At 36.5% G+C, this 21,657-nt stretch overlaps 4 protein-coding genes across 4 annotated transcripts; 2 read left to right on the top strand and 2 right to left on the bottom strand.

Annotated features, from left to right (window-relative positions):
- Positions 1-6,752: 6,752 nt before the first annotated feature.
- On the bottom strand, positions 6,753-9,747 carry LOC136410571 (lipase 3-like). Its single transcript, XM_066392774.1, has 6 exons — positions 9,514-9,747; positions 8,580-8,772; positions 7,834-8,021; positions 7,602-7,775; positions 7,129-7,375; positions 6,753-7,074 (listed from the first exon to the last, which is right to left on the bottom strand). Exons 1-6 carry the CDS (start codon positions 9,649-9,651, stop codon positions 6,779-6,781), a joined length of 1,236 nt encoding a protein of 411 aa, XP_066248871.1. The 5' UTR covers positions 9,652-9,747; the 3' UTR covers positions 6,753-6,778.
- A 4,373-nt stretch (positions 9,748-14,120) lies between these two features.
- eIF3k (eukaryotic translation initiation factor 3 subunit k) lies at positions 14,121-15,199 on the bottom strand. Its single transcript, XM_066405735.1, has 4 exons — positions 15,036-15,199; positions 14,755-14,974; positions 14,380-14,587; positions 14,121-14,321 (listed from the first exon to the last, which is right to left on the bottom strand). Exons 1-4 carry the CDS (start codon positions 15,086-15,088, stop codon positions 14,152-14,154), a joined length of 651 nt encoding a protein of 216 aa, XP_066261832.1. The 5' UTR covers positions 15,089-15,199; the 3' UTR covers positions 14,121-14,151.
- A 430-nt stretch (positions 15,200-15,629) lies between these two features.
- Positions 15,630-19,297, top strand: FIG4 (polyphosphoinositide phosphatase FIG4). The gene is made up of 11 exons (XM_066392197.1): positions 15,630-15,822; positions 15,981-16,191; positions 16,253-16,460; positions 16,512-16,753; positions 16,808-16,922; positions 16,977-17,140; positions 17,191-17,685; positions 17,759-18,275; positions 18,499-18,717; positions 18,770-18,955; positions 19,034-19,297. Exons 1-11 carry the CDS (start codon positions 15,748-15,750, stop codon positions 19,272-19,274), a joined length of 2,673 nt encoding a protein of 890 aa, XP_066248294.1. The 5' UTR covers positions 15,630-15,747; the 3' UTR covers positions 19,275-19,297.
- A 976-nt stretch (positions 19,298-20,273) lies between these two features.
- On the top strand, positions 20,274-21,140 carry RpL40 (ribosomal protein L40). Its single transcript, XM_066393660.1, has 3 exons — positions 20,274-20,356; positions 20,573-20,697; positions 20,768-21,140. The coding sequence occupies exons 2-3, from the start codon at positions 20,583-20,585 to the stop codon at positions 21,037-21,039; spliced, it is 387 nt and encodes a 128-aa protein (XP_066249757.1). The 5' UTR covers positions 20,274-20,356; positions 20,573-20,582; the 3' UTR covers positions 21,040-21,140.
- The last annotated feature ends 517 nt before the right edge of the window (positions 21,141-21,657 follow it).

Raw genomic sequence — 21,657 nt, forward strand, 5'->3', positions numbered from 1 at the left:
TAGGTTTACTGGCCCTTTTTCGAGCACCTGCCGAATCCCAAAAGGCATTGTAACACTCTATTCAGTAAATTAATATTTGTTTATTAAGATTAGGAAGTTGCTGACTTTCCATGAAATTTTCCCATCCAGGATCGGTCTTAGCGAATCTGACGCCCTGGGTGAAATTTTTGATTACCGGCCCCTTACTCTCAAGAAAAATTGCCGATCAGGAAAGTCCGCCGCCCTTCCTAGTGCGCCCTAGGCCGTTGTCCAACGTCGCTCCTAGATAAGACCGGTGCTACTTTCATCGTAAGGGACCATAACACATAAAGGTATATTAATTAGTTTCGATTCCATAAGAAACCCACATTTTGTGGATCGCCAATTTGGGTAATTCGCAGCCAGAAATTGGCAGTTTTCTCAGTCAAAATTATACAGGGTGTAACATATCATCATGAAGATATTTCAGAGGGCAATAGCACTCTGTAAAATAATTCAAAAATTCTAATAGATTTATGGTCAAAAACGCACCATTTTCGATGTGTAGGGTAGCAAATTCTACAAAAATGGTGAAAAATACGAAAGTACTGTAAGAAACTAAAAAGTTGAAGGGTCGAGGAAGGAATTTCAATTTGGTATCAGAATTCAAAAAAAGAGACAAAAAAAGAAGTATAAAATAATAATACATGATCTAAAAAACACAACACCCTGTGTATGGCTACTGACGATTTTGGCACTTTGTGTAGAGGGTCTTAAAGAAAATAGTTGTACGAGATTTTAAGAATTTAACTCAGGGCATACGTGAGAAAAACGCAAAATATGAGAAAAATGTGAAACTTTGCCTCCTTGCGTATCAAAAATGGTGCGATTTTGACTATGGGTCTATTAGCATTTTTTGATTATTTTCCAGAGTACTATCGCCCCGTGAAATATATCCATGATAACACGTTACACCCTGTGTATCTCGTAAACACTGAGAATTCTTTTTAAAAGCGTAGGGATTTCTTCAGCTTAAAAAATGAAAATTCCTGAAAATATCTAAAAATAATCTCTCCAAAAGACGTAAGTGCAGTATATTTTCGCAGTCCAAATTTTTTAATGCAGCACATATGTACATGAAATTTGGCATCGGCACATAACTATGAACATTTTTCAAGTCCAGTGCCAAACAGATGCATAAATATTTGAGTTCAAAAATGAAGAAAAACACGTTTCTAGTATTTAAATAATCATCCATCATCTGCAGACATTCAGGAACCCAACTGCTACTTATTTATTAAGATTCTGAAATTCATTGTTGCTGCGTAAGAGTGCATTTACTGTGCAATAGTGAGTATGTGGTAATCTGTGTTAGAACGCTAATTGGAAGCGCACATACAGAGAAATGTAAAATAAGTTATTGCATTTGCATTTCCTGATACAGGGTAACCTGAGAGAAGTTTCTTAACTAACGAAATAGATAATTGTTGAAATGATGGCAATACGAAATTTACTTAGGACTCTCTCAGCGATTGGCAAATTTCAATTTCTTATTCGTGGGAATTTGATCTCGTAGTTTCCGAGATACGGGGCCACTTTGATACCTATTTTTTGCGATTTTTTGGTGCGAAATATAGAGATTCGAGACAATCGCCTTTCCAAGTCTCCAGGACCTCGATGGTGGTATCAACGGTTAAAATAAGACCCACATCGATCCATTGATCCATTAGCACATGGAAAATTTCGAATTTTTTCCGAAAAATTTCAAAGGGGGGAGGTATGACTTTTGCCACTTTTCAAGTTCTGATCGCCGACATCTCGGGCAGGCTTAGAAAATATCTCAAACGAACCGTCGCGATGCCCTCCATAAACCTGTCAAACCGTATGGCAAAACTCTTTTAGTTTCCGAGATACAGGGTCACTTCGATATCTATTTTTTGCGATTTTTTAGTGCGGTTACTAATGAGGAATCGTTGGAGCCACATAGTTTAATTCGTAGGTGCATTAGTGCAATAAAAATCACCGGAAAAAATTTATTTCAACCGTAAAAACTGCTGGTCAGCGGTCAGATAACAAGGCAAATTGATGTTTTTTTTTTTTATGGGAATATTGCGAATATGTGGATTTTTAATCGTTTGCGTTTTTCAACCAGCACAATTTAAAAACAACATTGTTTTCGATTTGTCCATCACCCAGGTTCGTATCCAAAATAAGTTACCTGCCGAATGTGTGTAGATACGCATTAACAAAACACGCAGCGTCCCAGAAATGGACTGTCCATGTCTACAGTCACGTAGACGTGGCGTCTGAAGTCGATCAATATACTATAATACGATACCAATGGCAATTTAATTCATACGAAGTTTGATGTATTGAATTAAGTGCTTTAACAGTGAAGAATAATAAAGACTAACTAAGAGGATTCTAAGGCGTACCTGCGTTTTGATTATAACCATATACAGGGTGTCCCAGAGTATGTGGGCAATCTTCCAGATTCACAGAGAGTGCACAAAATAATATGATAAGTTCTTATAAAAGTTTTTCCTACAGACCCTCCTTTCGGACGTACAAGCTCCTAGAGGACACCTCTGGAAATCGTTTTTTTTTGTTTTAAAGTACTCAGTGCAATTAAATAATTTTTTAGCATAATGGATTTTAGATGGAATTCCTCAAAATTATACTACTTAAACACATTTCACTTGCCTAGTATGCCAAGAACGTACTAGCTTTAATCCAAAAATCATAATATTTCTACATCCTCTATCGATAAAAGCATCAAAATAACTATTTTGGGTAATTTCTACCTTAGGCCAAAAAAATGGTATTTTTGCTAGTTATCGCAAAAATGAACCGTTTTCGAGAAAATACAATTTTTACGGAATATTACTACTTTAAAACTTATTCAAGAAAAACTGATTTCCAGAAGCATCCTTTAGGAGCTTGTATGTCCGTAGAGAGGGTCTCTAGAAAATACTTTTATAGGAGCTTGTCATATTATTGTGATGCATTCTCTATGACTCCGATAGACTGCCCGCATGTGCGCGGACATTCAGTATATTAAGAACCTCTTCGCCATGGGAGTGCTTGATTTCTCGATCGACTTCGAACTGCTAAAACGCACTGTTTCAAAGAGAGCAATGCTGCAACCTGCATTGGCTGAGTTTGACAATTTAATGATTAAATTCCTCCGAAGAAGGCTAAAAAAAGGACTAGACCGCTTCAACACATGCTCCTTTCGTTATATTTAGCATTTATTTTTGCTAAGGCAGGGCCGGCCTTAGTAAGTCTGGCAGCTTGGGCGACATTTCTAATTATCGCTCTTCAGCCCCCAAGAAAAAGTGCTGACCAGGAAAGTTCGCTGCCTACCTCCTGATAAGGCCGATATTGAGTAAATGCTATATAAAATTTTATCAGCTATTGGAGCTCACACATGTGGAAGCTGCCTTGACGGATGCCCCTGGCAGTATTCCTCAATATTTCATATTTTCCACATCGATGCACTTTGCCCCGTTTAATATTATAAAAATAAAATATAATTTAACTGGCGGAAGAAAATTCTTGACAAAAACAACTAGTAATGGTGAATGAGATGTAATCCCCGGCAATTTAGGTTTCAGGAGAAAACTTTTGAATGCATTTCCCATTATCTTGGAAAAATAAGTCCGCTGTGCAAAGTGTGTGGATCCTGGACCTGAATTGCACCAAATGCTCCTTTTGCATGCACCTCAATTTTATATTGCGAACCAGTAAACGTCGGTTATAATGAAACTTTATATGACCTTACCAAATGGAATCTGGTATTAAAAGTCTGGCTCTACATTGGATTATCCGCATTAAACCGACTAGATTGGATGTTAAAACTGCGGCGCCAACGGGACGCCGTTATTTTTCTTGGCATGTTATCAATTACGATCACTTGTCTGAGTTGCGGTGTTTTCGAATTAAAAATAATTTTTTCAAGCTGCATTAATCATTGGATATTTTGACTAATTTTGTTTGTCACAATACCCTTGCGAAAATTGAGATCGGCTGGGTTACGTGAGAAACGCTACTGGGACCACTTTGGTACCTACTTTCGTGACTTTTGCCTTAAAGGGGGTTTCTGCTGTGATGATTAAAAAAAATATTTTTGTCACTTATTCGCGACACCTTCAGTGACTTACTGAACAGAGTCTCTTGACGAGAGAGGAAAGACCACGTTGAGTTACAATTTTCGACCGATTTCATTCCGTTCTTCGCTTTCCAAATTAATCGAGTGTCACATAATACGGTTTGCCAGACGGAAAAATGTCCTACTCACAAAACGTTCATCACAGTTTAAAATTTGTACTTAAAGTTGGCCATTTTAGGATGGGCAGCAAAGATAAAAAAATTATGGTACTCAGACGTCCGTCCTACCTAACCATGGACGCTGCATTACAGCTTCCAGGTAGGTGTCCTTTACCACTCAAGCGGAAACAAGAGCAGTTGCAGCAATAAAACTTACATTAGGACATGGACTTCTCTTTCTTTTTCCCGTTATTTTCCAAAAAGAGCTTTGTGATGTTGTTCATCAAACATTATAATTCCAAACATTGACCACTTCACGTTGCTGTCCTGAAGACGCAGGGGTGAAAATTTTGAAAATCAGCGATGGCTTTCATGATGCCGATAGTGAAAAGAAACTGGGATCTTTTCTATACGAGACGTCCAATGAAGGGAGCTAAAAGAAGCAAAACTTCGAAGAAGCTCCAGAAAAGGGAGGGTCGGCGTATATTTGAGGAGAGCGAGATATCGTTCTTCGAGTCAGAGGAGAATTTCAAAAGCTCTGGCACCAGTAGCAAAAGCAGTATATATTTGTGGTTTAAAAATTTTTCTTCAAAATCCAGCAGTAAAAGCAATGGGAGCAGTTCCATCACGAGTACTAAAGCAAGGAAAACACCCAAGCCAAAGTCAGATGTAGGGACGTTAAGGGCTAGGTAGTCCCTGTATAAAATTACTATAATTTTTCATAAGTTTAAAGTTTCATTTATAAATTGTATATATTGTATATATAGCAATAATGTAGTGGTTAATTATCTGATAAGTTCAAGAATATGTCAAAAACTGTTAAAAAATGAAATAAAAATAGAACTTACCATACCAGAAATACTATCAATTTTCTCAATCCTTCTTCCTTGCATGTCTTAAAAAATGTAGAATAAAAACAAACTCAAAAACTATTAAAAAATATGAATTAGCAAAGTAGCCTTATTTAAATAGGGCTATGTAGCCGCTCTACTTACATAGGGCTATATAGCTTCCCTATTTACACAGGGCTCTATATATATAGAGACGGCTCACCCTATATTTATAACGCTATTTAAATACCGCTATATAAGCAGAGTCGCCTCTTTATATAGAGATATACATATAGGTGACTTTGCCTATAGATTTATGTATCTCAAAAATAAACCGCTATACTCTGACCACATATTCTACTTTGCAAAACAGTATTAGTATGCAGAATTATTATCTACTTTGCATGTGGAATGTCTACTGCACAGCGATTTTCTAGAGACTCCGCTTGGGAGGGAGATCCTTAGCATTAGCAAATACTCCTTTTTATGCATACGACCCTTTCTCTTTCAAATCACGACATACCATATGCTGGTCAAAGACTTATTATGAAAATGCTGCTGATTCTTTCTTTGCAGGATTCTTCTGGTCCAAGCTAGCCGTCCCTGTGCTCTATAGAGAGAGAAAATTAATATCAAAGTATTTACGAAAAAGCAAAAGTAATAACATTGAGATTTTTAAAACAACGAAAGCACAGAATATAAACCTTGAGCATCTAAAATTAGAATTGAACTTATTTTTATGGAATAAATCCTCAAAATTTTCTGTGGGCGGTGGGTATTAGAGGCAGCACGTATTTCAGAAAAACAGTCATTTTCGCCAAAGTTTAATTTCCCCCAAGAATTTTATTTACTCGTGTACATAAAAACCTTTCAGCAAGCAAGCGTCTTTAACAATTTCATTTAAAAGCAACAGTAATTAATATATGATAATTCTCTACTGATAAGATTGGGCAATTGTACCTTTTTAATGTGAAGAGGCAATTGCTGCACCTGTTCCCGAGATATCGAGTTTTAAATTTTGATTTATGTAAAAAAGCGCCCCGATTCATTACCTTAGACATGTAAGGAAGCTTTTGAACATAAATTTTCCACATCAGTGGATTGGAGGGAACATGAAGGGAACATGAAAGGAAGTTTCCATAAAGCCTCGACATAAATCTGTTAGATTTCCTTCAAAATCACAAAAATAGATACTAAAGTGATGTTGCAATTACGTTCATGTAGGTTTTTAGAGACGATTAATTTGAAATATTTTGCAAGACCGTTGCTATACGGGTTTGTCAGTTAAAATTTGAAAATTGGCAAAAGATAGATTTTTAGAAACTTTTAAAATTTTGAGGTGCCATTGGAGGCTTAAAGGAGTGACATATCGATCCTGAATACCCTAATTGAGGTTGAAAAAGCAATTTTAAAGATAGCACATTACTTTGTGAGTATTTCATGATAGCTATTATTCCCTAAGGAAGACGGTTACGGCTCAGACTGCAGACGAGGGGCGCAAGTCTAGTTTTGTTATTCGTCAATTTTCTTTTAGACCTCTGGAGCGGAATGGGAGAGGGAGGGGGGTTGTCATGGCAACGTGCATAATTTAATTGATACTTTACTTCCCGCAGATTCCTCATTATTCCCTCTGACGCTGTGCAATCCCTATTTAAATTCAATCAACAAACTGATAATTGGTTCATTATCAAGTGGTCATGGACGAATATTTATTTATTAAATCAATGCCTGGCAAATATGCTTATAACTTTGTTATAAACCAAGATGGGAGCATCGATTCCGAAGGTGTAATCCAGGTGGTTAAAACTGAAATCGCTCATCAAGATTTTCCCAGCACAAGCGTTTCCCATGGATTTACACAATTTAACTACATCAGATTCAGCAGACAGCCAATCATTTTTGCTATAGAAGAGGTACGTAGGGGCGGTGATTTGGCTTATATCATAACCGGGGGGTGTTAACGAGCCATAAACTTTCATGTTCGAGAGAACTCCGTAATCGTATTCCCGGAAATAACCTGCGAAACGAAAAGAAAATTAGTTAATAAAGATGGTTTGTTGATGATAAGTACCAGATTTGATTTCCTGGCCATAATGCAGCAGCTGTTTAGTCGAAGCTCCAGCAGGGGTATATTTTGTGAGCACAGGCAGGAGGGCCGTGTTCATCTGGGCCCTGCTAAATCCACATAGAGCGAACAAGGCATTGGTGCATAGGAATTGAGTGACTGAGTCTTCTGCACATAGCGCATCTCCGATTATGTATTTCATGAAGTCGGTGTTGGGGAAAAATTCGTTGATTCCGATGAGGGAAGTCAGAGCCTGGAGCAATAGAATTGGATGTTGTACAGGGTGTCTCAAACCACTGCTCTGCCTCTTAGCTGGCGTTTTACAAATAAACCTCTTCAGGTCGAAGAGGTCCTCTAACCCCATTAAAGACCCATAGTTTAAATTTCCCCATATCACTTTCCGTTTCCATAAAATAGCTGTAGGGGCGTCGAGTTTCAAACACCCTGTACGATCTGATCGGAAAAGAGATGTAACTTACCTCCAAACTTCCAGTCCAAAACGACAGGATCTTGAGGAGAGGACTGGTCATGTGGTTCATGAAGCTAATCGGCGCGAGGTTGACCGAAACGCTGAATTTCTCATTGTATTCGGGGAAAGTTGAGGTCAAAACGTAATAAATTGTGGTTCCTTGAGAGTGGCCAGCGTAGTATATCTAAGAATTGAAAACGCGTTGGTACTACTTCCTAATCGTTCATTATTCACTGAATTACTGAAGATACACCAGTCTGGGCCAAGATGTAGTCGATCATGGCAGGAAGGTCGATGGTTCCAATTTCATGGAAAGAGAATTTCCAGAAGGCATCAGCGTCCGTGGTAAGGTTGACGTGTTCCCGGCTCCAGGAGTTCCCCCTCGCATTTCCCATCCACACATCATAGCCCTCATCGGCGAGCAAAAATGCTGAAATGGAAAGATCATCTCTTTGCATCATCTTTGAGTATTTTTCAATAATAGCGAGGTGTTGACAAAATCTCCATATCGATTAATGTCATTTGCATGTTTGTCCATTTGCCTACCCAGAGGATTTTCTCCCCAAGTACTGAAGAAATATCCATACATGAAAACACTCGAAAGCCTTTGCCTGCACATTCGTCCCCTCAAAATTTTAATTTTCAAGTTCACAAATATTGCCTTATCGAGGATTGTCGGTGCCGCCCTTTTGGGGCGGCCAAGTTGGGCGACCACCCAGGGCGGCAGGCTTTCTTGTTCGACGGTATTTCTTGGAGATACAGGGATGGTGATAAAAAATTTTGCCCAGGTCGCCGAACCTGTCAAGGCCAGTCCTGGTTACAATGGAGTGAGAAAAAAACTTCCAAACACGAAACCGAAATTACGCACAATGCGATAAGACTCATTTTGGGGTTGACTGGCCCTCTTACAATTTCACCCTCGGTTTTACCACCAAATTTGCATAAATGCTAAGAAGAAACCCTGTAGGTTCCAGGGGCGTTTTCATACCTAAACTCTTCCCAGCGCCCATTATGCACCAATCAGCTGAAGATGCCAGAATACCGTGTTGCAAATAAGCAACTTTGCCGAGATTTACTCCGGTTTTGCCAGAGGGAATCCTGTGAAGGGTGAGAATGTAGCCATCTGAAGTTGTTACTTTATGGGTTTCCACGGGATACCCATTAGAAGCAATCAGATTTTCCTATAAAAAAGTAAGGAAACTCTATGTATACAAGGTGTAACATAATATCATGAAGATATTTGAGGGAGTGATAGTACTCTGCAAAATAATTAAAAATGCTAATAAACTCAAAAATGCCTCAATTTCGATATACAGAGTGGCCAAGTTTCATAATTTTTAAAGGGCATTTTTAACAGTTTTCACCATTTTTTCCCCGTTTATATTTACTTTTTTTTTAAGAAATTTGATAAACCGTTACGAATTGCTTCAATTAGTTAATAACTGAGCCAAATAATTTTTTCCCTTACTTTCTTAATTTACATTGATAGATATTTTTGAAAATTCTACGAAAACGGTGAAAGATACGAAAATACTATGCAAGAAACCAAGAAACAAAAAAATTGAAGGAGAAATTTAAATTTGGTATTAAAATTGATAGAGGGTGCTCCAAAAAAAAGATTCAAAGCATAATATAGTTCATGACCCAAAAAACATAACACCCTGTATATAGCTAACGACGATTTTGATATTTTTTGTAAAAGGTCTTAAGGAAAATAGGTGTACGAAATTTCAAAAATTTAACTCCATCTACGCATGAGGAAAACACAAAATGTGAAACTTTACCTCCCTGTATAGCGAAAGTGGTGTATTTTTAACCACAGGCCTATTAGCATTTATTTATTATTTTGCAGATTACTATTCCTCTCTGAAATAACTCCATGAAGATATTATACCATGCATTAATCTACCATCGATACATACTACAGTATAATTGCCTTCCTCCCCCAACTCCTCAATCCCTCTCAGTACTTCCAGCATAACGTCATCATTATTGGCTTGGATGGCAGCACCTAAGGCACCCGCCAGCGTACATGCGAAGAACACAAGAACCACTCTCATTTTCGAACCCGATTTGTCACTTTTTGCAGTACCCAACAGTAGGTACTCTCAGGAAAGCTGACCAGATTCGTAAGTATTATAAAGGCGCCAAGCTTTTATAGTGACAGTATTTGTATTAGAAAACCGGATAAGTGCTCAAGATTTGATAAGATGATTGATATGTATCCTATACTTGAGAGCCGTTTTTAAGTGGAGTTTGAAGGAGTGGGTGGAATATATGGTTTTAACACAAAATTTAGTTTCCTAGGCGAGTTATGACGACATGATTATAGATAAAGGCGACATTTACTAGCGATACGAAGCAATTTTAGATCAAAAAAACACCATTCCAAAAAATCTAAATTATCAGTTTGGCACACACCAAAATTTCCGGGGATAATGATCATTATGTCATACTTCCCATAAAAATTCACTTAGACTCCTCTTATAAGAGAAATAACACCTTTCTTAAAAGCCTTCTTAAAAGTCTTTTTAAAGGTCTTCTGTATTAGTACAGAGAGTTAACTAAGAAGGTCAATCAGGTTTCTTCCCAAGTAAGAGGAGCCAAGGTTAAACCATAAGTAACTAGTCCATGCCCTCTGATTCACCAACTATTAATCAAAAAGTGGAAATTTGATATGGAAAAACTTGAAGGAAAAACGTAAAATGGTGATTAGCGATCCAGGAATAGAATGAGGATTTCTTAGCTTTGTTTATCATTAAGAAGTTTGGACAGGATGTATTGAAATTGGCGTAAAATTTTCTGCAATTTGAGGTTCCTACACCCATGGAAAAGTGACGATTTCAGATAGCTCGAGCCTTACAAAGACTACGAAGATGTTGTATCGGGACCCGGTCCTGACCCTGCTCTCGAGAAAGTCAGCGGAATTTCATTAACGATCATCGATCTTGTTGGGTTTAAAGTGTTTCTAATTTTACACTTTTTTGGATGAGTTGGGTGTCTTAGAGAAGTTTTCAAATCTATAAACAGACGGACCTTTTGGGTCCTCAGTCTTATGTACGATGGGTAGAAGCAGGGTCGGACTTAGCAAGCGAAACTTTTAATTCCCACCCCCTATCCCCAAAATAAACCGCCTGTCAGGAGTGTTCATCGCCCTTTCTGGTTTGCCCTTCTGTGCCCTAGGTCACTTCCCCATAGGGTCGGTACTGGGCAGAGTTTTCCAGTGATGCATATTATGACGATTTATCTGTCCACGATTTGTGAAACAGGATTCGTCAGAGGATAAGAGATTTAGGGAAAAATTTTGGTTAATTTCAGTTTTATTGCGTGTCTATTGAGGAAATATCACTTGATTCTGAAAATCATCGCCATGAAGATCTTTTTTCTTTTTTTGGGGCTGTGCCCTTCTACTTTATTTGAACTCTTTTACGGCTCGAAAGAAGGACACGTGATATAGCATTTCTATCAGGAAAATGTTCAACGTCCAATGCAACAGAATCCGCAATATTTTTCCCGCTTTCACCGTACAGAAATACCATTTTAACTTCTTCTGCGGTAGAAAGACGCTCCATATTTGCAACAAGATTATAACAGCCGCCAAACTGAAATTCCGTATAAATCGTGACCTTAAAAAAGACCTTAAAAACTTATACCAATTCAAAAAAATGTAAATAAACTTCGATCGACTCCTTATCAACATTCACAATAAAAAATAATTATTATTGAGTGCATGTTTACATCTTTTTTGGTCGCACCCAAGCTTGCTTACCTTGCGCTTGCATAAAAAGTGTTTCAAGTAAAAGTTATTTGTCCCTATCAGAAGCGTATGAATTTGTAATAAAAACAATACATTGCCATTTAAAAAATAGAAAACGCTGTTTAAATAAAAAATTTAAATTGCTGTTTTGTTATCCCTTTAACACTGAATAACCCTAAATTGAACGTTTGATTCAACAATACAGTTGTCGAGAATTTAGTGTCCCAAAATAAATTGACCACCCTGTACAGTCCTAAAGCCACAATTAACAAGCTTTGAATGGTATAGAATAGACCACAGTATTCTACGACACATTATTATTTCCTCTAGTTAGTTCAGGTTAGTTCTTCTAGTTAGCTCAGGTTAGTTTTGACTAGTTCTTCTACACCCGAAGTAATATCTGATCAATGGTTCCGGGTGAGCTCAAGGCAGAAAGAGGAGGTTTTTAGTGGGTAGGAGCCCCCTTCAGGGGCGAATTCCACATAACCACGGCCGTCAGACAACAGGCCGTGGTACCTATGAAGGTTTTCCTCCTCTATAAAAAAAAGGCTAGTTCTAGTGTGCGTGCCGATGGCAGCGGGGGAAGCGGTACTGGTACTGGCTGGTCAATTCTTCTGGTTAGTTCAGGTTAGTTCTTCTCGTGAGTCTAGGTTAGTTCTTGATGAAAGTTTATAATGATATGAATTACAACTACTTTTTAATAGCTTTTTAACATTATAGAATAAAACGTATTGAAACGATTAAAATGCGGTGGTTAAAAGTAACAAAGATAAAGTAGTTTTAGATGCATTTTTAGGAGTTTTTTCTATAGTCTTCCTAAAATCTAAAGAAAAATCTTCAAATAAGTACTCTCTATGTGCTCGAAGTATATAGGTTTGTCTTCCTTATGTTGTTTTATTTTGTATTTTTTATTTTTCATTGTATATAATTTCTCAATAAAACAATGAACATAAAGAAGACAAACCTATGTTAAAAAAGATGTGGGAGAGTGTTAGATATATGCACCTTTTAAGAGGGTATTTTTATCATATCTAGTAATTTTCTTAGTGATTGTTATATGTCATTGTTCTAAGAAGGGCAAAAGGTAATAAAAGACAAGATAAAAAATCCAGGTCCGTATTTAAAAAAAATTAAATTGATGATGGTTGCTCAAAGATGAAACGTCGGATTTCAAATTTCACAACACCATCTTGTAGGGAAGAAAAAGTGGCAATAATGAAGTAACATCTGTTTTGGAATATTTTTTCAAATAAAGTCAGGAAAAAATAAAATTGATATAGCAAAATTTCGATTTTTTCTGGATATCTCCGAAAGTATTCGGAATTTTTCCACATACGAAGTAGCATTTTGTTGGGCACTAAATTGCGCAACTTTGCCCTAATTTAAGCGACCTCGTATCTCTTATAGATTCTGAGATCCCAATGATACGCCTCGAATTTGGACTACCCTGTACAAAGAGGTAGAGGTCAAGTGCAACAGGAGATATGTGTTTTTTTTTAGAAATTCATACGAATTAATCTTTGACAGCTAAATCTTATTGTTATTAATTTGTTATTAATCACACTGGATTTTATCCACAACAACAAAAATTTTGTTTTTATCCTTTCTACCCTTTTTACTCAAATTAATGCAGCTTTATCTCAAAATAGTCTTTTTACTCGTGGAGTTAACCTATTGGCAGGGTTGGCCTTAGGAGGTCTGACGCCCTGGGTGAAATTTTTAATCACCTTCCCCCTATCCCCAAGAAAAACCGCTGACTAGGAAACTCCGCCGCCTTTCTTGGTCTGTTGCCCTGCGCTTTCGCCCAATCTCGACCCCCCTCCCCCCCATAAGGCCGGTACTGCTTATTGATCTCCTCAGGATTTGCAAACATCTGATAAGCTTTTCAAATGTTTTAATAAACCGTGAATCATTGCACACAATAATTTTAAATCACACGTACAGAACAATACACATTTCTAAAGCCCTAATCCCCTACTTAGGAACATCTGGTCCGAACGATTAAGAAATGATAATGAGAGCGAATGTGATATATTGATGATTACCGTGACGTGAGCAAGTGATTATCTAGATAAAAAATGTTTGACATATTTGGTGTTTAATAATGATTGACAGGTTAAATGGAGGAAATGGATTAACTGACACGTTCTCTTTATTAAAGGCCATATTACTAATGTTCCGTTAACTTTAACTTCCAGTTAGTATTCAGAGAAATCAAGAGCCTGACTTACGTCCAGACGCCATTTCGGCGTTTTCAGTGCAAGTTGGATTGCAGTTAACTAAATATTTATAATTTGGCATTTAAACTTCGGGGTTTTTGAATAAGAAGTATGGACCAAAAAGTGGCGAGTCACGTGGATGTTTACTGGGATTCGAGACATTCGGACCACCCTGAGTTTGCAGTCTCGGAGACATTATAAGGAAAGCTAACAACCTTCCTAACTATGATTAAGGTTTATTAATATCGAACAATAATATGCGTGGTAAAAACAATTTCCAGAAACGAATAATTTGCGTGACCAAAAATTGATTATTGTTGAAATAAAAGCCAATAAATCAAAGTTTTAAAAAGCAGCTGTTCTCAGTTGAAACATCCAAACAGCATGATCGTGGCAATTCACCATAACTTTTCTGAATTTTGCAATTGAAAATTAAAAAAAAAATCTTAAAATGCTCTAAACAGGTAAGTACACCTAGGTATAGCTGAACATGTGACAGGAAGGAAAAAGTGGAGAGTAGATAAAAATTTAATAAGACAATAAAACTCATTATTATTATCATTACATTATATATTTTTTTTGCTTTAATGACATGATGCCATGATATGGCCTACACTCTCAAAATCAATTTTCTCGCTGATATTCTTTGTTTTAATGTTGTCATCTTGATTCCTAATGAAAACCAAATCACTTCCTTCCAATTTCCAGCCATATTTCTTCACCCACATTTGCAGAGTTTGGTCATCAATATCACCTACGGAAAATAGTACTATTAGTTTACTATCTCTTGTCAATCATTACACCTATATTACCCAACAACTGAGCAAGATGTTTCTTGTCAATAGATTGGAATGTAATACCGACAACATGGCAAACAAACTTTCGGATTGAGTCCAGGAATCCTACAATTTTTTGAGTTAATTCTGGAGTTGTTCTAATCCTTGCCCAGAACAGTTGGAAATCACATTGCTCCAAGATATCTGCTAAGTATATCACTTGGTTTATTGGATCTGCAGTAAGCTAAAAAGGAAAACAGTTTCTGTGTTTTTTGTATGTCTCCATTAAGAATATAAAAATATAAGGGATATAGCCCTAAAAGACTCAAAGTTCTGATTAACGATTCTGGGTACATCAAGTTTAACTATTTCTGAATGATGTTTATAAAGTTGCAAACATTCTTTACTCACTTGTTTGTCAGTTAATAAGCATTTGCACAATATAAAATCTGTATGAGGCAAGTTAGTAAGAGCCTTCAGCAAAATTTGGCATGTGATATCAATATTGAAACTATGGGGATTGAATTGATACAACTTTAAAACAGCCAGATTGGCCTCTAAGTCATAAGTGTTTTCCTTGGATTGCATTTCGACATAACGCTCCAAAGTGGGTAGATTGTCTGGGTTGTATCTATAGAAATAAATATTGAAATAGAAGGAAACTAGGAAAATAGCATTAATAGTAAACATACCTTTCTATCCCATTCAACATGCTGGCGACAGTTTGCTTCATTGTTTCTGCCATATTAATCTATAGAAGGGCAATTTTTGAAACAACAATAGTTCGCTAATGGACCTTTCTGACGGAGTATAAGAGGATAAAATATAAGAAAATAACTATAACAGAAACGAAAGAAAAGTTGTGATTTTAAATATATCCACAATCACAACACGTTTCCATGAATGTAAGATTTGATTACTGGTACTGTCACTTAGAAAAAGTAACGTTTTTACGTGAAATGTGGCACCGTTGCGCCTAGTGCACTCAGCACCATTTTCTTCCAGATTTTTGTTGTAATGTTAACATTTTTTTTTAAATTTTAAACATTTTTAAACAAAACTACACTAAAATCCGATCCAAAATTGTACGTGTGTTTTTTTATTTCATCCCAGCATAACAACATAATTTAATAATTTTCATAATCAAAATAGGATATTTTGCCTAAGAATAACTCCAATCTGTTTGGTTGATAAACGTCAATAGAGAAAACTTAGGTTATAGTTTGTATTTATAAACAAGCAAAAAAGGAATTTTATAATAATAATTAATAGTTAATATCAATACTAAATATGAAATTCTCATAGTTCAGGGTTTCTTAAAAAAGTTCTAAATTCTTAGACTTTAATTCAAACTAATCTTAATTACCAACTAAGGCCAGTAAAGAAGCAAAACTTCTAACAATTATGAATAAAAATGGAACCCTCTTTTATCCCATCATTAGTTCCATACAAAAAATGGCCCTATATGAGACCAAATCTGTAAGTTTTTCCATACATGTATTGATAGTTTGAATATCATTTTTGCTCTCTTAATTTAAGACCAATAAGTAATTAAAAACCTACTCTTCAAGCTCTAGACTTGACCTTCTACATTTAGCTGTGATAATTATTCCAATTTCCTCTCCTCTCTTCTACAGAAATACTATTTAATGGGATCAAACAACACTCAAACTCGCTTTCGAGTGCTGAAAATTGATAGAACTGAGCCTAGAGATCTTGAAATTTATGATGATAAAGTGGAGTACTCTGCTGATGAAGTTAGTGATCTGGTCAATATGATTGAGTCAGGAAATAGAAAAGCTGGGGCTGGAGGAATATCAAGATATATTTCAGCTTTTGGTATTGTTGGTATGATGATTAAATTAGTGATTAAGTTGAATTATCTGCAGTAATATGTAGGGTTAATTAGGCTTCATAAAATTTCTGGAAGGTTATTATATTATTCTTATCACTAAAAGAAGGAAAATAGCAGTTATTGGACATCATACTATTTATAAAATTGAAGATACTACAATGATCTATATCCCACATGAATCAATTAGAATAGTCCATCCAGATGAAGCTAGATATTTAAAAATGTTTCAGAGCATTGATTTGGCCAGCAATTTCTACTTTAGGTAAGTAGCCTTAAATTTAATAAAATTATATTTTACTTGAAGATTTTGCAGTTACAGCTATGATTTAACTCACAGCCTCCAACACAACCTAACAGAACCAAAACATTTTGATACTTATGGTTGTGATTTGGAGCCTCAAAACAATTTACTTAATAACGGAGACCATAGTAAACTCCTAACAGAGTCAGTAATTTCACAGAGTTCCAGTAATGGCAGTAAAGAGGCCCAACATTTTGGTATTAGAACCTTCCCTCATAAAAAGTTTGTTTGGAATTTACATCTTCTAAGTGAAGGTTTGTGCTGTTGTCAGACAATAAAGAGATAGTTTTATAAGAGCTAGTTTTTAGCTTTGATGGCAGAACTTCATCCTAATTGGATTTTGTTTGTAACTCATGGATTTATTGGGCAAAGCAATATTAATGTATTTGGAAGGCCCCTGTACTTAACTTTAATTGCCAGAAGGTGGGTTTATTTACAGTTTTGTAATTGAGTAAGGGGATTAGTCAATTATTACAGATCTAGTAAATATGCAGGAACTAGATTCCTGAAGAGAGGTTCAAATTTTCAAGGTGATGTTGCTAATGAAGTTGAAACAGAGCAAATAGTTCATGATTCTGGGTTGTCTTCATTTAATAACAGTCACTTTACTTCATTTGTGCAAATGAGAGGTTCAATACCAGGTATGTAAATTGCTTTAACTGACAAGGTTCTTGAATGCATATTCTTTTAGGTCATTGGAAACAAGAGATGGGGAAAATGGTGGCCAAACCAGCTATAACTATAGACTTCTATGATCCTTTTGCCGAGACCGCAGGGGCGCATTTCAATGAGCTTTTAAAGAGATATGGTGCCCCGATAGTCATACTAAATTTGGTCAAAAAACGGGAGCGAAAGCCGCAGGAGTCGATGTTGAGCGACCAATTAAGTTCTGCCGTTAAATATTTAAATCAATTCTTACCAGTGGAACATCAAATTGTTTACAAAACTTTCGATATGGCTCGAAAAAATAAAAGCAATTCCAATGTGATGGATTTGCTGGCGGGAATTGCTAAAAATGCAGTTGCAAAAGTGGGGATTTTCCATAATCAGAGGACTTATTTTACTCAGCGACCTAGTACAGTTATTGGGCGATGCGAAAAGCAGATTTCAAGTAGGCAGACTGGGATTGTTAGAACTAATTGCGTTGATTGTCTGGATAGGACCAATACTGCTCAGTTTGCAATAGGTAAGAAACCAACTTCTGCACTGATGCCATCTTCAGATTTCTGTCCTTGGATTTCGATCTTTGTTATTTCTAGGAAAATACGCCTTGGGTTACCAGTTATGTGCCCTCGGAGTACTAGACACCCCAAATTTAGAATTTGATACTGATTGTGTGCGGATGCTGGAATCTTTATATGAAGACCATGGAGACACTTTAGCTTTGCAATATGGAGGGTCTCAGTTAGTGCATCGCATTAAAACCTATCGGAAAACTGCTCCTTGGTCATCTCAAGGAAACGACATTATGCAAACCCTGAGTCGGTACTATAGCAATACATTTTCGGATGCCGAAAAACAAAACGCCATTAACCTGTTTTTGGGGTTGTTTAAACCGGCTGAAAACCAACCCCAGATATGGGAATATTCTAGCGATTATTATTTCCACCACAGATCGAAGATGTTTAGCTTGAAGTCTTTGACCCAATGGTGGGACGAGGGGGTTTTTAGATGTCTCCCTTATGCTTATAATGATGTCACCAAAGCCTGTTTCGAGTTAATTCAAGTGCATTCTAATGAAGTAGAGATGATTGATTCTTACGTGGATTATTATAGGTACGCAGGACTTTTTCAAATTAGTTGCTTACCATTGAGATCTCAAAAAGCATAAGAGACACGAAGTTGTTTAAATTGGGTATAAAATATGCAAGATTGCCGCAAGGGAATCGATTTCGTATGTTTTATAGTTTTCAAGGTCTCTACAATGAGCAAAGAATTTCAATAATTCCGTTTAGAGATGGTTTATATTATTTTATCCATAAGTTTTTTTAAAATTCAGACCAAATGAGTTAAATATGCTATCCGACGTTTTCGCATTCAAAATTAGCAGTTCTGTGGACTTTATGCCAGTTTGTACGGTTGCAGTAAATTATAGTCCCTTCGCTGTTAGAGCCAGACCAGACAAACGACGAGAGGAAATAATGTTGAAAGGGAATTCAGCGAAAAATCCCTCAGTTACCGGACAAAGTTCCACGAGTTCCGCTGCTTCTAGTGCAAGGTTATATGTGAACTACAGTTACGAGTTTTTTCAATATTGAATAATCCACCAGCTCCAGTAGTAATGAAGATTCTTCGGACGATGAAGAGAGCTTGAACACAGACATATCGCCAGATAGCTTTTCCAAAGAATCAACACCGGAACCAATCACTTTCAAAAACCTTTTTCCGTCCACGGAGGAGGTTTATGGTTTTCAAATTAAAGAGCCGTCACGCCAAGACGTTTTAACTTATAAAAAGTAAGTGGCGCTTTTTGTTTGTAGTGATTATGTGAATTAATAATGTCCATTTTCTGAATTCCAATGTTTTTCCCTTAGGTATGTCCTTACAGGAAGACGTGCAAATGGTACAACCATCGCTTGGTTTACTCCAAATGATACATCCATCAAACCATTGTCTTTTTTTCCACGAAACGATGCGTTTGAAGTAACGCCTCCCACTGTTGATAAGAGATCGATCAACGTTTATGAGACTTATGTAAATCTGGGAAAATACGGCCCTAAAACTCCCAAAGATGCCGATATGGCCGTATATATTAAATATACCAGTTTTCGATGAAATTGTCATTTTCGAATTTGGGACATCTGTTATATACTGTTCGAAAAATGCATAATCAATGTGTTTTAACCTGTATGTATTGTATTTGTTATATATTATATGCAATTTGTTATTTTTAATGTACTTTGGTTTATTTTAAACGATTATAAACTCTTAAATATCCAAAAGAATATGAGCAAGGTGTGGTAAGTACACTGCTGAAAATAATCTAGGGGATGAGGGCAATTGTTGATAAATTCTTAGATTTGATACGCTTGTGATAAAAAATTCGGTCTCGATCGGTTATTAGTTGATTGCGGGCTGATACTAAGAAATTGGAGAAGTGACAGAAAGACTTACTGGTCGTCTACTTATCACGACAGCAGCGCAAGATCATTTTTTAATCCTTCAATCTAGGTGTACAACAGTCACAGTTACAGATATTATTGGAAACTCACCCGAGGTACGCGAAGTGTTGATTTCTGCCCCAATTATTAGAAACCAATTACATGAATTTGGTTACTCAATACAGGTCTTTACACTGTGTTGAGGAAATCGCGTTCTACGTTTGGCTTAGGCGGAAGAACACCAACATTGAAGTTTAGAAGAATGGATCAATGTGTTATTCACAGACGAGTGTCGGTTTGGGCTTCGAACTGATACCCGAAGGGAACACGTTTGGCCTGAAACAGAACAATTAGAAATACATTTATTGTGAATTAATATTATTTTGTAAAGATTATAGTCAAAAACATGCTTTTTTCTTATATTCTTTTGAACAATGTATAGGCGATCGCAGTCTACCACACCCGAAGCAATAATATGCAGAAGCTGCTTAATTTAATAGAAATTATTTTTTAATATTATGGAAAATTTTAAAACCGCGTTACGACTTTATTGAACGTTCTTTTATAAAAATTTGCAAATCTCGTGAAATCACACACACGCTCTATAGTCTGTACACTACAAAGTTCTAAATACTCAATAAGCTCCAGAACTGTAAACCTCAAAATTAGCTTACCATGACGTCGCGTCAGTTGTCAGCGATCAAGAGTGTCAACTTCTTTTTCTCAAGAAGGCTGTGGCGCACGTTTTGAAGGAACGTAAGTAAAGTTAAATTTTAGAGAAATTCCTGTTTTACTATTCAAATATTTCCCAAATTAACGCCTATAAGCACCCCGTTTGCCCATCTCCCTTGGCCAATTTAAATAATCCCGGTAACACTCCATTTTATCCGGAAATTTTGCCTCTTAAAGTTGTAGAGGTTAAGTCCCCTAGAGGGTAGTTTGACGTGAACATTTTGTTCTCTGTTATTTTAGTAACGCCACAATGCAAATTTTTGTGAAAACCCTTACGGGTAAAACCATCACCCTTGAGGTAGAACCATCAGACACAATAGAAAATGTGAAAGCTAAAATTCAGGATAAAGAAGGCATTCCACCAGGTAAAAAAACTAACCCAAAGTTCAATCATCGGAAAGCCCTAAAATTTCACTTCTAAATGCTACTTTTCAGATCAGCAACGTTTGATCTTTGCGGGAAAACAATTGGAGGATGGTCGCACCCTATCTGACTATAATATCCAGAAGGAGTCAACTCTTCACTTGGTGCTCAGATTGAGGGGAGGGATTATTGAGCCCTCTCTACGTATATTAGCTCAGAAGTACAATTGCGACAAAATGATCTGCCGTAAATGCTATGCCAGGCTTCATCCTCGGGCTACCAATTGCCGCAAAACTAAATGTGGACACACCAACAATTTACGCCCAAAGAAGAAGTTGAAGTAGACTTCTATTCGTTTAATAGTTCCTTCGTCCATCTGGATGTTAATAATTATGTCTTGATGGTGATTTTGTAAGAAGGGATTGAATAAATTTTCTTTTAAATATTTCTGGTTTGTATTTGTATTTTTTTTTTGCCGCACAAAACTGGTTAAATCCTTTCCCTAAATCCTAATGATTCCGTAATTAGTTTAAATGTTTCATTATTCAGACAAGCAGAAGACATGAAAGTTATCCCTAACTAAATGCTAAAGCTATTCCTAGCTAAATGAAACTGGAATATCAATACCAATAGGCCTTCTGTGAATAGATAGCTGGCAAAATCAGTAGCTGTCTCATTCTCAAAAACTGCATAATATGTTTGTTGCTTTTGTTCCAACAGAGAAGAAAACCAAAGGTCCTTAGGTGGACCTGAGACGCAGAAATAACTGAAGAACTTTGATGCGCGGGCTTAGTCCGTCTATTTGGACAGCGCTTACTACTTTTGTTATAAAAAAAAGAAAAATTTTAAATACAAAAGTTGTAGGGTTCATTCTAAATCGCCAGAAAATGTCACGTAACACAACAGATGAATATTGAAAAGTTAAAAAGGACACAAAGCCGGTAAATTTGTAATGTAACACC

Source organism: Euwallacea similis, chromosome 1 (genome assembly GCF_039881205.1).
Source record: "Euwallacea similis isolate ESF13 chromosome 1, ESF131.1, whole genome shotgun sequence".
NCBI lineage: Eukaryota > Metazoa > Arthropoda > Insecta > Coleoptera > Curculionidae > Euwallacea > Euwallacea similis.

Bases quoted from the DNA above. Each gene is read 5' to 3' on its own strand.
- LOC136410571 (XM_066392774.1), bottom strand. From the start codon at position 9,651: ATGAGAGTGGTTCTTGTGTTCTTCGCATGTACGCTGGCGGGTGCCTTA. The intron at 8,773-9,513 runs GTATGTATCGAT...ACTTTTTTATAG, and splicing joins AGGAAGGCAATTATACTGTA to GAAAATCTGATTGCTTCTAA. The intron at 8,022-8,579 runs GTATGAAAACGC...TTTCCATTTCAG, and splicing joins GGGCGCTGGGAAGAGTTTAG to CATTTTTGCTCGCCGATGAG.
- eIF3k (XM_066405735.1), bottom strand. From the start codon at position 15,088: ATGGCAGAAACAATGAAGCAAACTGTCGCCAGCATGTTGAATGGGATA. The intron at 14,975-15,035 runs GTATGTTTACTA...TTATTTCTATAG, and splicing joins ATGTTGAATGGGATAGAAAG to ATACAACCCAGACAATCTAC. The intron at 14,588-14,754 runs GTGAGTAAAGAA...TTTCCTTTTTAG, and splicing joins GCTTATTAACTGACAAACAA to CTTACTGCAGATCCAATAAA.
- FIG4 (XM_066392197.1), top strand. From the start codon at position 15,748: ATGAATAAAAATGGAACCCTCTTTTATCCCATCATTAGTTCCATACAA. The intron at 17,141-17,190 runs GTATGTAAATTG...ATATTCTTTTAG, and splicing joins AATGAGAGGTTCAATACCAG to GTCATTGGAAACAAGAGATG. The intron at 18,718-18,769 runs GTTATATGTGAA...ATAATCCACCAG, and splicing joins TCCGCTGCTTCTAGTGCAAG to CTCCAGTAGTAATGAAGATT.
- RpL40 (XM_066393660.1), top strand. From the start codon at position 20,583: ATGCAAATTTTTGTGAAAACCCTTACGGGTAAAACCATCACCCTTGAG. The intron at 20,698-20,767 runs GTAAAAAAACTA...GCTACTTTTCAG, and splicing joins TAAAGAAGGCATTCCACCAG to ATCAGCAACGTTTGATCTTT.